Source organism: Microcaecilia unicolor, chromosome 1, assembly GCF_901765095.1.
Source record: "Microcaecilia unicolor chromosome 1, aMicUni1.1, whole genome shotgun sequence".
NCBI classification, from domain to species: domain Eukaryota; kingdom Metazoa; phylum Chordata; class Amphibia; order Gymnophiona; family Siphonopidae; genus Microcaecilia; species Microcaecilia unicolor.
In genome coordinates, this window is record NC_044031.1 from 33,383,293 (window position 1) to 33,397,396 (window position 14,104).

General features: G+C 44.8%; 1 protein-coding gene across 2 annotated transcripts in view; it reads left to right on the forward strand.

Annotated features, from left to right (window-relative positions):
- Positions 1-713: 713 nt before the first annotated feature.
- The window catches only part of LOC115464553 (oocyte zinc finger protein XlCOF6-like), a 53,759-nt gene continuing 40,368 nt past the window's right edge, over positions 714-14,104 (forward strand). For both annotated transcript variants that reach the window (XM_030194922.1, XM_030194929.1), the window contains exons 1-4: positions 714-743; positions 3,508-3,621; positions 4,626-4,786; positions 6,528-6,654. In XM_030194922.1, the coding sequence (XP_030050782.1) occupies positions 737-743; positions 3,508-3,621; positions 4,626-4,786; positions 6,528-6,654 (409 nt within the window). In that variant the 5' untranslated portion in view covers positions 714-736. The remainder of the gene's footprint in view (positions 744-3,507; positions 3,622-4,625; positions 4,787-6,527; positions 6,655-14,104) is intronic.

A 14,104-nucleotide genomic window follows, 5' to 3' on the forward strand; every position in this document is an offset into this window, starting at 1 on the left:
GGCCTGCAACAGTTGTGCCCAAAAGTGGTTGTTTACCGGACAATTCCAAAACATATGTCTTAAATTCACTAGTCTCTGATGACATTTTGGGCAGTTTCCCTCTCCGCGAAATGTACAGTCTCAGTGTAAACTTGTATTGTAATTCCACGGAACGAGTGAATGGAAGATGTTTCAAGGTGTTCAAAACGAATACTTGAAATTGTTCCGTTGTCAGTACTGTTGCAAGTTCTGCCGACCAAATCGTCGCAAAGTGGCTATAATTCAGTTCTTCTGTAGAGGCCAATAGGTATCTATGATGATATCGCAAAGGCACTAATGTTTGCGCACCCAGCGTTAACACTGTGTTTAAGGTGTCTTGAACGTCTTCTGTCAGGTTGGTCCATCCCAAAGCTGTGACATAGTGGTGCAATTGCACATATGCAAAAAGGTCTGTAGCCTGAGAACTGTTTATAGAATAGGGATTAGCTCCAATTTTTATCTGAGACAGTTTTTTGGCACCATATACAGAACTTAGTCTCCTATGTACACAGACACACTCATGTACTGCTTATTCAGAACAGGAAACAGATGGAACCTCCCCGACACCTTCTACAGATAAATTTAAGTGCCATTTTCCTACTTATTTACAGGTTATTCAATTGTTAATCCTGATGTTATATTCAAGATACAAAAGGAAGATGAGAAATATTTTACCCCACATTTTGAGTGGGAGGGAAAAGAAAACCCAGATGATCCCATGAAGAGTAAGTAGATGTTTTGGAGACTTACATATAGTAACATAGTAAATGACAACAGATAAAGACCTGAACGGTCCATCCAGTCTGCCCAACAAGATAAACCCATTTTACATGGTATGTGATACTTTATATTTATTTATTTATTACATTTGTACCCCACATTATCCCACCTTTTTGCAGACTCAATGTGGCTTACAGAGTGTTGTTATGATGTAGTCATTACATGATCTTAGATACAGACGATGATAAGCTGAAGGTAAATGAATTAGATGCAAGGTGCTAGAGATGTGTTGTGATAGGTGTTTTTGATGCAGCTAAGTGATTTGAGGAATGATTTATTAAGGATGTCTTTAGTAGTCTTTGTTGAAGAGGTGTGTCTTCAAGGATTTGCGATATTATATGTATACCCAAGTTTGATTTGTCCTTGCCATTCTCAGGATACAGACCGTAGAAGTCTGCCCAGCATTCTTCTTGTACTAAAAGTTCTGAAGCTAATGTTGAAGCCCCTTAAAATTTACACTTCAGCCCATCCATATCTATTCAGTCACGATCAGGGCGTAGACCGTAGAAGTCTGCCCAGCACTGGTTTTGCTTCCCAATTACCGGTGTTACCACCCAATCTCTGCTAAGATTCCGTGGATTCATTCCTCCTAAACAGGATTCCTGTTTGAAATCCATTACCGTTTTCATCTCCACCACCTCCTGCGGGAGGGCATTCCACGTATCCACCACCCTCTCAGTGAAAAAATACTACCTGACATTACTCCTGATAAATCCTTCTTATCTGTTCCCTTCTCCACTACTGCCAACTCTAGACTTTGCGCCTTCTGTCTTGCTGCACCCTACACCTGGAATAAACTTCCTGAGCCCCTACGTCTTGCCCCATCCTTGGCCACCTTTAAATCTAGACTGAAAGCCCACCTCTTTAACATTGCTTTTGATTCGTAACCGCTCGCCTCCACCTACCCTCCTCTCCTCCTTCCTGTGCACATTAATTGATTTGATTTGCTTACTTTATTTCTTGTCTATTAGATTGTAAGCTCTTTGAGCAGGGACTCTCTTTCTATGTTTGTGCAGCGCTGCGTACGCCTTGTAGTGCTATAGAAATGCTAAATAGTAGTAGTAGTAGTAGTAGAGTCTGCCCTCCTTCAACCTCAATTCATGTCCTCTAGTTCTACCATCTCTTCATCTCTGGAAAAGGTTTGTTTACAGATTAATACATTTCAAATATTTGAAATGTATTAATCATGTCACCCCTGTTTCTCTTTTTCTCCAAGGTATACATGTTCAGGTCATTAAGTCTCTCCTTGTACAGTTTGCAACGCAAATCCCATACCATTTTTGTAGCTTTTCTTTGCACCACTTCCAGTCTTTTTACATCTTTAGCAAGATACGGCCTCCAAAACTGAACACAATACTCCAAGTGGGGCCTCACAAACGACTTGTAGAGGGGCTGGTTATGCCCCTGTCTACGCAGCCTAGCATCCTTCTGGCCACGGCCGTTGCTTTGTTGCATTGTTTCTTCACCTTCAGATCCTCGGACACCAACACCCCAAGGTCTCCAGGGAATCCACTCTATTGACTATCTTCATGTCATCTGCAAAAAGGCAAACCTTTCCTTCCAACCTTCAGCAGTATCTCTGACAAATATATTAAACAGAATCAGCCCCAGCACTGACCCCTGAGGAACCCCACTGCTCACCTTCCTTTCCTCCAAGCGGATTCCATTTACCACCACCCTCTGCCACCTGTCGTTCAACCAGTTTCTTATCCATTTCACCACTTTTGGTCCTAAGTTCAGCCCTCTCAACTTATTCACGAGTCTTCTGTGATGGACCATATCAAAAGCTTTGCTGAAATCCAGGTAGATTACATCTAGCGCACGTCCTTCATCCAGTTCTTTGGTCACCCAGTCAAACAAGTTAATCAGATTTGTATGGCAGGATTTTCCTTTGGTAAAGCCATGTTGCCTCAGGCCCTGTAACCCGTTGGCTTCTAGAAAGTTAACTATCATTTCTTTCAGCAGCATCTCCATTATTTTTTCCTACCAACGACGTGAGACTTACCGGTTTGTAGTTTCCCACTTCTTCCCTGTCTCCACTTTTGCAAAGGGGGACCACATCTGCTCATCTCCAATCTTGCAGAGCCCCATAGCTTTGTCCACTTTCAGATTCCCAAGCTGTTTATAAACTCTTCCGTAAACGGCACAGTATCCACTCCATTCCCAGATGTTCCTTCGGCAGCCGACCGCAGCCCTTCTCCAGGATTTTCCTCCGTGAACACCAAAGAGAAGTAATTGTTAAGCACGTTCGCTTTATCTTCATCATTCTCCACGTAGCCATTCTCATTATTTTTTGTCTTGCAATTCCATTCCTATCTCTTCTCCTTTCTCCAATATATCTGAAAATGTCGCCTCTCTTTACATCTTTAGCCATATTTTCTTCCGCTTTCCCTTTCGCTAGCCATATTTCCTCTTCGCTTCTTTGAGTTTAATCCGATAATCTTTTCCTGTGATCCTCTCGTTGCATTCTTTTGTATTTCTTGAACAAAGCCTCTTTTGCTCTTATGTTTTCAGCTACTTGTTTGGAGAACCACATGGGCTTCCTGTTTCTCTTGTTTTTGTTTACTTTCCTTCCTTTAGCTTTGACCACTGATTTTCCACTTCTCCTACACCTTCCCCTGCCAACAGCTCCTTCTTCTTAAAATCCATTTCCTAATTTAGTATTATCGTATCCTTGCTGAATCCTTCTAATGTGTTTTCTCTTAACAGACTTTCCGATTATAACATCTGTGATCTCACTGAGTGTTAAACAAGAGGAAGATCTCCCCTTGATGGATCCTCCTGAATCGGATAATTCTGAACAGACTCACCCTCCTGTAACAAGTAAGTATAAAATTCCTCCTTTTACTAAAGTCAGCCGGGATTATTTAGGAATTGAGATCTGGTGGGATAAGAAGCCATAATCCTCTCTGTAAAGCAGATACTGCCAGGGTGTGTGATTGAGCAGCATTATTACTACTAGTAATTTCTAAAGTGTCCCGTAGCGCTGTACACAGACATGTAAGAGACAGTTCCTGCTCCTCTACTACTAGTACTACTACTTATCATTTCTATAGCGCTACTAAACGTACACAGCACTTTTTCCATCTCTACTCTCTGGGGAGCTTGGCGGTACGGCTTTTGCCCTGCCCCTTTCAACTACATCACCAGTATCAGCCAAGTCGCTGCACTGCGAAGGCACGCTGCTTCTGAGATGTGCCATGCCCCTTAGTCTGCCCCTTTGTGGCCTATTGTAGGTGTTATTGGCTGCTGTTTTTTTTTTTTTTTACTATATTGAATATCTACCTCGTAATGATTTAGCAGTTTTCCAGTTTTATTTGTTTTTGGCACTTGATATAGGCAACTATGCAGGTACTGTGTCCCGAATGAGCTCACAAGTATTAGTTGTACCTGGGGCAATGCAGGGTTAAGTGATTTGCCCAGGGTCACAAGGAGCTGCGGTGAAAATTGAACCCAGTTCCCCAGGATCTCAACCCACCACTGGTGTCCAGTAGAATCTGATTTCTAATCTACAGAAACTAGATGAAGAACAGCCTATGCCAGAAAAAATACCTCCTGATCACAGACATTTCCATTATATTTATGCAGTAGCAGTGTGTATAACAGAGCTGTTTGTAGCTGTTGAGAAAGGAGTTGCTCACCACAGTATGAAAATATTGGGGTATTCTAGAATACATTTCTGATGATGATCAGTACAGCAGTACCCTTCTTTTTTTTTGGTTCTGTACCAGTGGACAAGTCTGTGAAAACAACGTAATTCTGCACCCTTATAGGCTCTGTGTTAATTTTTTTTTAAAATAATTGTACTATCTTTTTTTTTTTCATAGGCTCTCACAATGTCAAACCTGACATTTTAATCCAATTTGAGCAAAAAGGATTCAGAACTGAGCCTCAGGGATCTGAGGAAACAGGAAATCTGACCACAACAGGCAGATGTGAGGAACTGCCTGAAGCATGTGATGAAGCTTTGATTAAAGCTAGTAATGAGGTGATACAAAGTTTTTCTATAAGAAAGATGCCTCCTCTGGACCAGGGATAGTGAGAATGAGGTGTTATAATCACAGAACCCACACTATAAACCCTACGCTCTGAAATAAGACTCCTAAACTTCTCAGCAGTTTACAACCTGACAGGTGATGGAGGGCTCACTCACTGTCATGGACAACTGAGGCAGGGGCACTCAGGGAGCTGTTAAGTGCTGTCTCTCAAGAGGATGGGCAGGGTCCATAGGCAACCTACAGGCAGGCAGCAGGCCATGTTTAACAAGCTTTAGATGTCTTCGTGGTGCGGCCAGCTCGGATCAGGGTTGTTACCTGGTTTACTGACGGCAGTTCCTCGGATAACTACTCCAGATAACCTCATGTTTCTGTAGAGGCTTCTTATACCATTTCTTGGGTGACTCAAGCCTCAAAGTCTGGAACAGCAAGTTTGAGGATTCCCAATTTTGTGGCTAGGGAACCATAACACTGGCCCACAAGAGCCGTGTAGCAAAGTTAATCTGACCATGACATTCACTGTTCCAGTTTAAAAAAAGTGTTGTTGTTATTCTCATTCTCTTGTAGCGTTGGCCATGTTTAGCCATGTTCTTCTCTGGCTACATGTAAGCTTGAAGCCTATTCAGGCAGCCGGCCTCAGCATGAAAAATGATCTTAGCCAGAGTCTATATTTCTGATGTTGGGTTTTATTTATTAGGATTTATTTACTGCCTTTTTGAATGAATTGCTGCACAATGCTATAATATTTCATGAAGGACCCTTTTGCTCCCACAGTGAGAGGTTTGCCACCTTCATCCCATCCTTTCCCTTCTCTCCATAGCAGAAGCTCCTGGAAACACATGCACAGTACGTGAGGATATTACTTCCTTTGGAGGCTAGATCCTGGGTATTGGATCACTTCCTACCTCACCAAGGTGATGCTTTCCTTTTATGTGATCTGACCTCCAAGACAGCACAGAGGCTGTCAGACTAGAGATGGGACTTCTCTACTATGTCCCTGTTGGGCTCTTCTATATAACTCTCTGTCTGCTTCAGTGCTTCCAAATCTGGTATTCTATCCTTGACAAATCAGATTCAGTCTTTGAGAACCAGGAGCTCTTTGCACTGAGTACACACATATGATCTCTCACCAACTGGGAGATAAGCATACATGTGGCACTTGATACAAAAGACTGAATAGCACCCATCTTGCTACTAGACCACTGTCTGCATCTTAGTAGTGGTGAGTTGTTTAGTTATTCAAACACGCTAAGAGAGTAGGGGTGCCTAAATTAATATAAAGGGCCTTAAGATTATTTGGTATATTTTATGCTTTTATTTTATGTTTGTTTCTCACTGAACTGCAAATAAATTACACTTGCTCTCTTTTCCTCAGGGCTGATCCCAGCACTCTCCACTTTCCTGCCTTTAGACAGTATTCAACCAGCTTGTCTCTCCCCTACCTGTTCAGCTGCTGCTGCCTTTCCTTTCATCCACCCTTAGCAGTGCTGTGGTTTATATAACTTCCATGAGACAGTGTGTGTTTTCACTATGATGTACACAGCTGGAACAGTTTACCCTTGAAGCTGCAGTGGGAGTAGCATTATTTGATTTTTTGGAAACAAAGCCTTCACTGTTTTTCTTCTGCTTAACAATTTTATTTTGAATGATTTTCTGTTGATAGGTGTATATTTATTAAAATGAAATGAAGAAATAATGACACTTTGATGTAGGGTGTCCTGTTTGCTGTTCTAGGCATTGGTCACATTCAAGGATGTTGCTGCTTCTTTCTTGGAAGCGGACTGGGACCTTCTGGGAGAATGGCAGAAGGAGCTGTACAAGAAGGTCATCAAGGAGATTCATGACATCCTCATGTCACGAGGTAAATATGTGTTTTCTGTCATCTACCACACAAGCATATAAAAATCATAGGCACTAGATACCATGGGCACCTGAAATTTAGATCCTGGCTTCTGATGCCATCCCATATTCAGTACGAGCCTGTGAAAGACTCCACTGCTACAAGATCTGCAAAAGATGCTGCTCTCTGTTGTAAGATAAGATGTAGACTTTAAACTAGAGACTTCACACAACACCAGCTGGAGTCGCTCCCATTCCTCTACAGAAGACCAGAGAGAGATTTCTTCTGAGACTTCTGCATAATGTCATGACTTATCAGTTGCACACTAGTTAACTATATTGTATAATATGTAACCCCTTTAAATGGTAACCAGAAGACTGGCACCTGCAATGCCTCCAACTAGGAGAGCAATGAAGAGAAAATCTCTTTACCAGAAAACCTCTATGATATGATCTTTTTTTTTCCACTTTAAATTTTTATTATAATAAATCTGAAACAGTCAGTTTTGCAAAGAGCACATCCAGCTCACATTTGCCCATGCAGGGGCCCAAAAGTGGAGTAGAGTGGAGGAATGGCCTAGTGGTTAGGGTGGTGGACTTTGGTCCTGAGGAACTGAGTTTGATTCCCACTTCAGGCACAGGCAGCTCCTTGTGACTCTGGACAAGTCACTTAACCCTCCATTGCCCCATGTAAGCCGCATTGAGCCTGCCATGAGTGGGAAAGTGCGGGGTACAAATGTAACAAAAAAAAAAAACATTTTCTGAACTACTACATCTGGAACTAATTTATCCGCTATACATACTACTCCAAAACTCATGATAACAAAATTGTCCCATAAATAGTATCCACTTCCCAACTAAACCGTGCACCCCTAATATACAACATCCCCTTCTCCACCCCTCTAACCCTCTCAAACCCCAACTCAACTTAAGAATGCCCCCTAGTTCTTTGGGACACCATCTCTCCCCCTCCCCTCCCCCCCAACCCGCCCCCCTCCTATAATACTCTACAGCAACAACTGACATGTATATAGAATTGTGAACGAGCCCATCCTCCCTTATGTCGCATTTCCCCCTTCTTGCGGTATGTCGTTAGTCACTCCATTTGTATTAACTGACCCAATTTACATTTCCAGTCACCCAATGTCAGGGGGTTTACTCTCTTCCAGTGCTGTGCAGTAAGGCACTTAGCTGCTGCCAACCCCAAGCGCAACCATTTCTGCTCCTCCCAAGAGTCCCTACTACTCTACTATAAATCATTTCTATAGCGCTACCAGTCGTACACTAACGCTTTCATAACAGTGTGCCAAAAGGGCACCACCCTGGAGCATGCCCACCATATGTGTATAAATGAACCCTTTTGTGAATTACACCTCCAGCATAGGTCTGAGGTACCAGGGTACATCCGCCTCAATCTCTCAGGTGTGTAGTACCATCTGGATAAGACTTTATATGCATTTTCCTGTACCAAAACACATACCGAAGCTTTCTGAACCTCCCCACAAATAACTTCCCACTCTTGGTCAGAAAAGCGGCATTTTAAATCTTCCTCCCAAGCCCCCTGAAAACTAAATGGTTTGGGATCATATCCCTTAAAAAATGTGTATATCACTGAAATTGGTCTGGGGACCCTCCTCAACAAAAGCCATACATTTTCCAGACTTTCCATCTGCTGAGGGTCTCCCCCCCTCCAACCCAATGTTCCCACAAAATGTTGAATCTGTATATAGGGAAAATTATTCCCCCCCCCCCCCCAGGCAAACCATAAGTGCAGCACAGCGTATCAATGCTCTTCACCCTTCCCCCCTGCAGCACAGCCCGGAGATTCACAATGCTCGCTTGCTCCCACCGCACAAAACTAGCATTTTTCTCCCCACCCCAAATTTTGGCTCCCATCTCAAAGGTGCCAGAGTCGACACCCCACCAGACTGTCCCCATTTCCTCCTCACTCCTCCCCACAATGCCACCAAATGCGTCGCATATGGATTCTGTATCCCGGCCAAGATCACTCCCATTCCTTTCGGTAGTCCATAAATAAGAGCTCATCGACCTATGGGGCTATACGATTGCTCCAACTTGCTATCAGGCTTAATTATCCCCCTCTCCCAATCCATAATCATCCTCAGTTGAGCAGCAACTTAATACCACTCAATATTAGGCACTGCTCTACCCCCACTCTCAGGGGCACCCCATAACACAAGGCTAGCCAAATGGGGATGTCTATCCCCCCAAATAAACTGTGTCGCCAAACCCTGCAGTTTAAATGTCCATTTCGGAACCACCACTGGCAACGCCTGGAACAAAAATAACAATCTGGGCAGTATATTCATTTTCACCACTGCCATACGCCCCCACCACGAGAGCCACAATCCCTTCCACCGGGACAATTCCCCCCCGAATTTGGTCTATTATCTTCCCATAATTAAAACTATGAACCCTACCCAAGTCCCTAGGAATCTGAATCCCCAGATACCGTATGCTGTGTTTGGCCCACTTAAATGCAAACAATGCTCTCAGTCTACCCTTTTCCCCCTGCTTTAAAGAAATCCCCAATAGCTCACTCTTATCCATATTAACCCTTAGACCAGCGTATCTTTCAAATTCCTGAAAAATCTCTAACACCACAGGTAATGTCCGCTCAGGATCCACCACATAAAGTAGCACATCGTCTGCAAATAACGCAAATCGATGTTCCAGCGCCCCCACCCTAATACCCTGAAAATCTGGGTGCTGGCATATCAGTGCTGCCAATGGCTCTATTTTATTTGTAGCATTTGTATCCCACATTTTCCCACCAAAGAGGGCAAAGAGGAGGGGTGACAAGGGACATCCCTGCCTAGTCCCTCTACCTATTGGAAAAAAGGAAGTATATCCCCCATTAATATTAAGACGCGTCTTCGGTGCTGTATACAAAGCTGCCAGCCAGGCCCCAAAATTGTCACCCAAACCCATGCGACTCATCACTGCACGCAAAACCCCCCAGCTCACCGTGTCAAAAGCCTTCTCAGCATCTATATCCAACAAAGCTGTACTAACCCGGGATCGCTGTGCCTCCCATATCAAATGAAGAGTACGCCTAATGTTATCCCCTACCTGTCTCTTCGGTATAAATCCCGATTGGTCCATGTGGACCAGTTTCGGCAGCACTCTAGCCAGCCTGTTTGCCAGGACCTTTGCATCCACATTCAGAAGTGAAATAGGTCTTTAGGCACCACAAACCACGGGATCTTTTCCAGGCTTAGGCAGAACCGTTATCCCAGCCTCAGACATAGATACCGGTAATCTACTACCCTCCAAAGCCCCATTTCCCACCCGCACCAGGAGGTCTCCCAGCTCCCCCACAAAACATTTATAAAACCCCGCCGAATAACCATCTAAGTCTGGCGCTTTACCATTTGGGAGTTGCTTTATCACACCCTGTACCTCCCCTACTCTAATGGGCTCCCCAAGCTGAGCTCTTTCAGACTCGTCCAAGCGTGGTAATGGGATCTGATCCAAACACCGAGCCATATCTAGCTCCGGGGGTTCCTCAGGAGCCCCATAAAGTTCTTGATAATATTTCATAAAACAATTTCCTCCCCTCTCATCCTTCAACTTTTGAATATGGGTCGCACTCTCCGCGCCCGCAAATATCGGGCCAACATTGCACTGGACTTATTGGCAAACTCGAAATACTGTTGCTTGAGTTTGGTTCTCATAAAATCCACTTCTGCCATCTGCAGTTGTGCTATTTCCTCTCTCATTTGCTTAAGGTCTGTCCGTACCTGCGGCGAAGGGTTTCTTTTGTGCATTTGCTCTAACTGCAATAACCTCTTCTGTAAAGTCAATGAGTGCTGCCCTTTTTCCCTTTTCTTACGCACCCCCCACTTAATCAAAGCACCCTTCACCACTACTTTCAACGCATCCCATAGCACCCCATCTGTTACTTCCCCATTATCATTAAAACGACGATATTCTTGAATAGTATGCTGAATATCTTCCCACACTTGCTTATTCCCCAGCAGTGATTCATTAAGTCTCCAAGCTCCTTGTCTCCTACATTGCCCCAACCCAATTAATTTAATCCACATTGGTGCATGATCAGAAACACAAATGGTCTCTATCTCAGCAGCCCTCACCATATGCCATCCATTACTATGCACCCATAGCCCATCTATCCGGGAGTACGTCTGTGCTGCATGCGAGTAAAAGGTGTAGTCCCGCTGTACCCCATGTAACAACCTCCAACAATCCACCACCTCCAACCCCTGCAAAAATTGTAACAGTGCCTTCCTCCCCGGACCACTCTGCTACCCCCCTCCTGTCGAATGGTCTAGCCTTGCATCCGGAGCAATATTAAAATCCCCTCCTACCACAACTTGCCCTCTCACAAAACCCGAGATTTCCTCCTTTAATGTTTGAAAAAATTCCCTCTGCCCCACGTTCGGGGCATAAATCAATGTCAGCTCCTTCCCCTGCAACCACCCTCTAAGGCCCACAAAATGCCCACTAGTATCTCTACCAAGAGAATACGAAATCAAAAATATACATAAGTACATAAGCATATACATAAACACCGCCATACTGGGAAAAGACCAAGGGTCCATCAAGCCCAGCATCCCGTCTCCAACAGTGGCCAATCCAGGCTTCAAGAACCCGGCAACACCCCCCCCCCCCCCCCAAAAAAAAAAAAATGTAATAATGTTCAATGAACTTTTCCCTCAGGAATCTGTCCAAACCCCCTTTAAATTCCGTAAGGCCAGCTGCTGTCACTACATTCTCCAGCAACGAGTTCCAGAGTCTAACTCGACGCTGAGTAAAGAAAAACTTTCTCCTATTTGTTTTCAATCTACCATATTCTAGCATCATCTTGTGTCCCCTGGTTTTGTTGTTGTTTGACAGTGTAAACAGAGGCTTCACATCTGTCCGCTCTACTCCGCTCATTATCTTGTAGACTTCTATCATATCACCCCTCAGCCACCTTTTTTCCAAGCTGAAGAGCCCTAGCCTTCTCAGCCTTTCCTCATAGGGAAGTCGTTCCATTCCCTTTATCATTTTCGTCACCCTTCTCTGCACCTTTTCTAATTCCTTTATATCTTTTTTGAGATGCAGCGACCAGAATTGGACACAATACTCGAGGTGCGGTCGCACCATGGAGCGATACAACGGCATTATAACATCCTCGTGTTTGTTTTCCATCCCTTTCCTAATAATACTCAACATTCTGTGCGCTTTCTTAGCTGCGACAGCACACTGGGCAGACGTTTTTAACGTCTTATCAACGATGACTCCCCGATCCCTTTCTAGGTCCGTAACTCCTAACGCGGAACCTTGCATGACATAGCTGTAATTCGGGTTTTTCTTACCCACATGCTTCACTTTGCACTTGTCAACATTGAACTTCATCTGCCACTTGGACGCCCAGTCCCGCAGTCTCGCGAGGTCCTCCTGTAATCTTTCACACTCCTCCTGCGACTTGACAACCCTGAATAATTTTGTGTCATCTTCGAATTTAATTCCCTCACTAGTTACTCTCATCTCTAGGTCATTTATAAATATGTTAAAAAGCAGCGGTCCCAACACAGACCCCTGCGGCACCCCACTAACTACCTTTGTCAAACGCCTTTTGAAAATCCAGATACACAATATCCACTGGCTCCCCATTGTCCACATGTTTGTTCACCCCCTCAAAAAAATGCAGTAGATTGGTGAGGCAAGACTTCCCTTCACTAAATCCATGCTGACTTTGTCTCATCAGCCCATGTTTTTGTACGTGCTCTGTAATTTTATTCTTGATAATAGCCTCTACCATTTTGCCCGGTACGACGTCAGATTCACTGGCTTATATAGGCGCCTCATTCAAAGTTAAAGCCGGAAGTATCTTCATCGTGATGTCACTGCAACAACAAACTTTATGTGTATGAACATGAACATAACCTCAAAATGCTTACAAAACAGAATAGTAAATATAATTAGAAATTAAATGCTGATGATAAATAATAGTATTCCACTCAATGTTCTCATTAAGACCTCCTGGGCTAACAGTTCCTAGAGTAAAGATCCACCATTGTTCACGACGGGCTAGAACTGCTGCCCGATTTGCACCATTACACAACTGAGGAACGTGATCAATTGTAGCTCCGAAAATTTATGTTGGAACTGCTCACAGTGCATAACCATAGGTGCCGTAATGGTTTTGGTTGTCAATCTACTTTTGTGTTCAGTTAGACGTATTTTCATTTGTCTTATTGTACATCCCACGTAATACAGGTGACAAGGGCATACTATAATGTGTACAACAAACGATGATATTACACTTTATGTCATTTTTTGCAAACAGTTACACTGTGTGACATATACAGTACATTTTTGGTGGCTACAGTCCTGGTTTTTGTAGTAGGTACACTAGTATCTCAAACATCTCTTTAATCACAAGACCACAAGTTTGCCTAATCAAAATAGCCACTCCCCCCCCCCCCCCATTTGTTTTGGCCCTATTCCTTGATGTACCACCACTTCCCGAAAAGACCTATGACCAGTGGCCTACCAAGGGGGGGGGGGGGGGCGGTCCGCCCTGGTGCACGCCGCTGGGGGGTGCCGTGGCGCGCGCCTGTCGGCTGAATCCGAGTTCGCTAACTTCGTTCGTTCGCTGCAGCTCCCTCTGCCCCGGAACAGGTTACTTCCTGTTCCGGGACAGAGGGAGCTGCAGCGAATGAACGAAGTTAGCGAAGTTAGCGAACTTGGACTCAGTCGACAGGCGCGCGCCGCGGCCACCCCCCCCCCCCCCAAGCGGCGTGCACCCGGGGGGGGGGGGGTGTCATTTCGCCGGTGGGGGGGGGGAAGGTGTCATTTCGTAGGGGGGGGCCGCATCGGCGATCCGCCCCGGGTGTCATGCAGGCTAGGAACGCCACTGCCTATGATGCAATAAGTGAGTGTCCCTCGGCCTTAAGTGTGTTTCTTGCAAGAACGTTACATCCCACTTCAGCCTACCCAACTCCTTAAATACTTAACTGCGTTTCCCCTGATTATTTAGCCCATTTACATTCCAAGTACCCACCACTAAGGTCTCTCCCTTCCCCTCTCCCCTGCTCCAAACCCTCACTCCTCTGCTCCAACTTATCTCTACTCTCCCCCGCCCCACATCTCCTCCCTTCCTCCATAGATGATCCCTGTCCTCATTCTCCAAACCCCCACCCCTCTGTTCCAACCAATCCCCAACTCATTTCCCGTCCTCCCCCACCCTCCCCCTCCCTTTAGCTGATCTCGCTATCAACAAATCAGCCATCCCATGAGGAATCCACACCCTCTCTTGGAATGTTAACCTTTCCCACCCTAATCCCTATCCCCCCAGCATATCCCCCCAGCACCCCACGTACACCGATATCCCTTACGCCCAATCATCCCACACTCCACCTCCCAGCCTCCCCCTGATTCAAACCGGTCACCATAAGTCCACACAGATCTGTATTTCCTCAGGGTGCTTGCTTATCAGA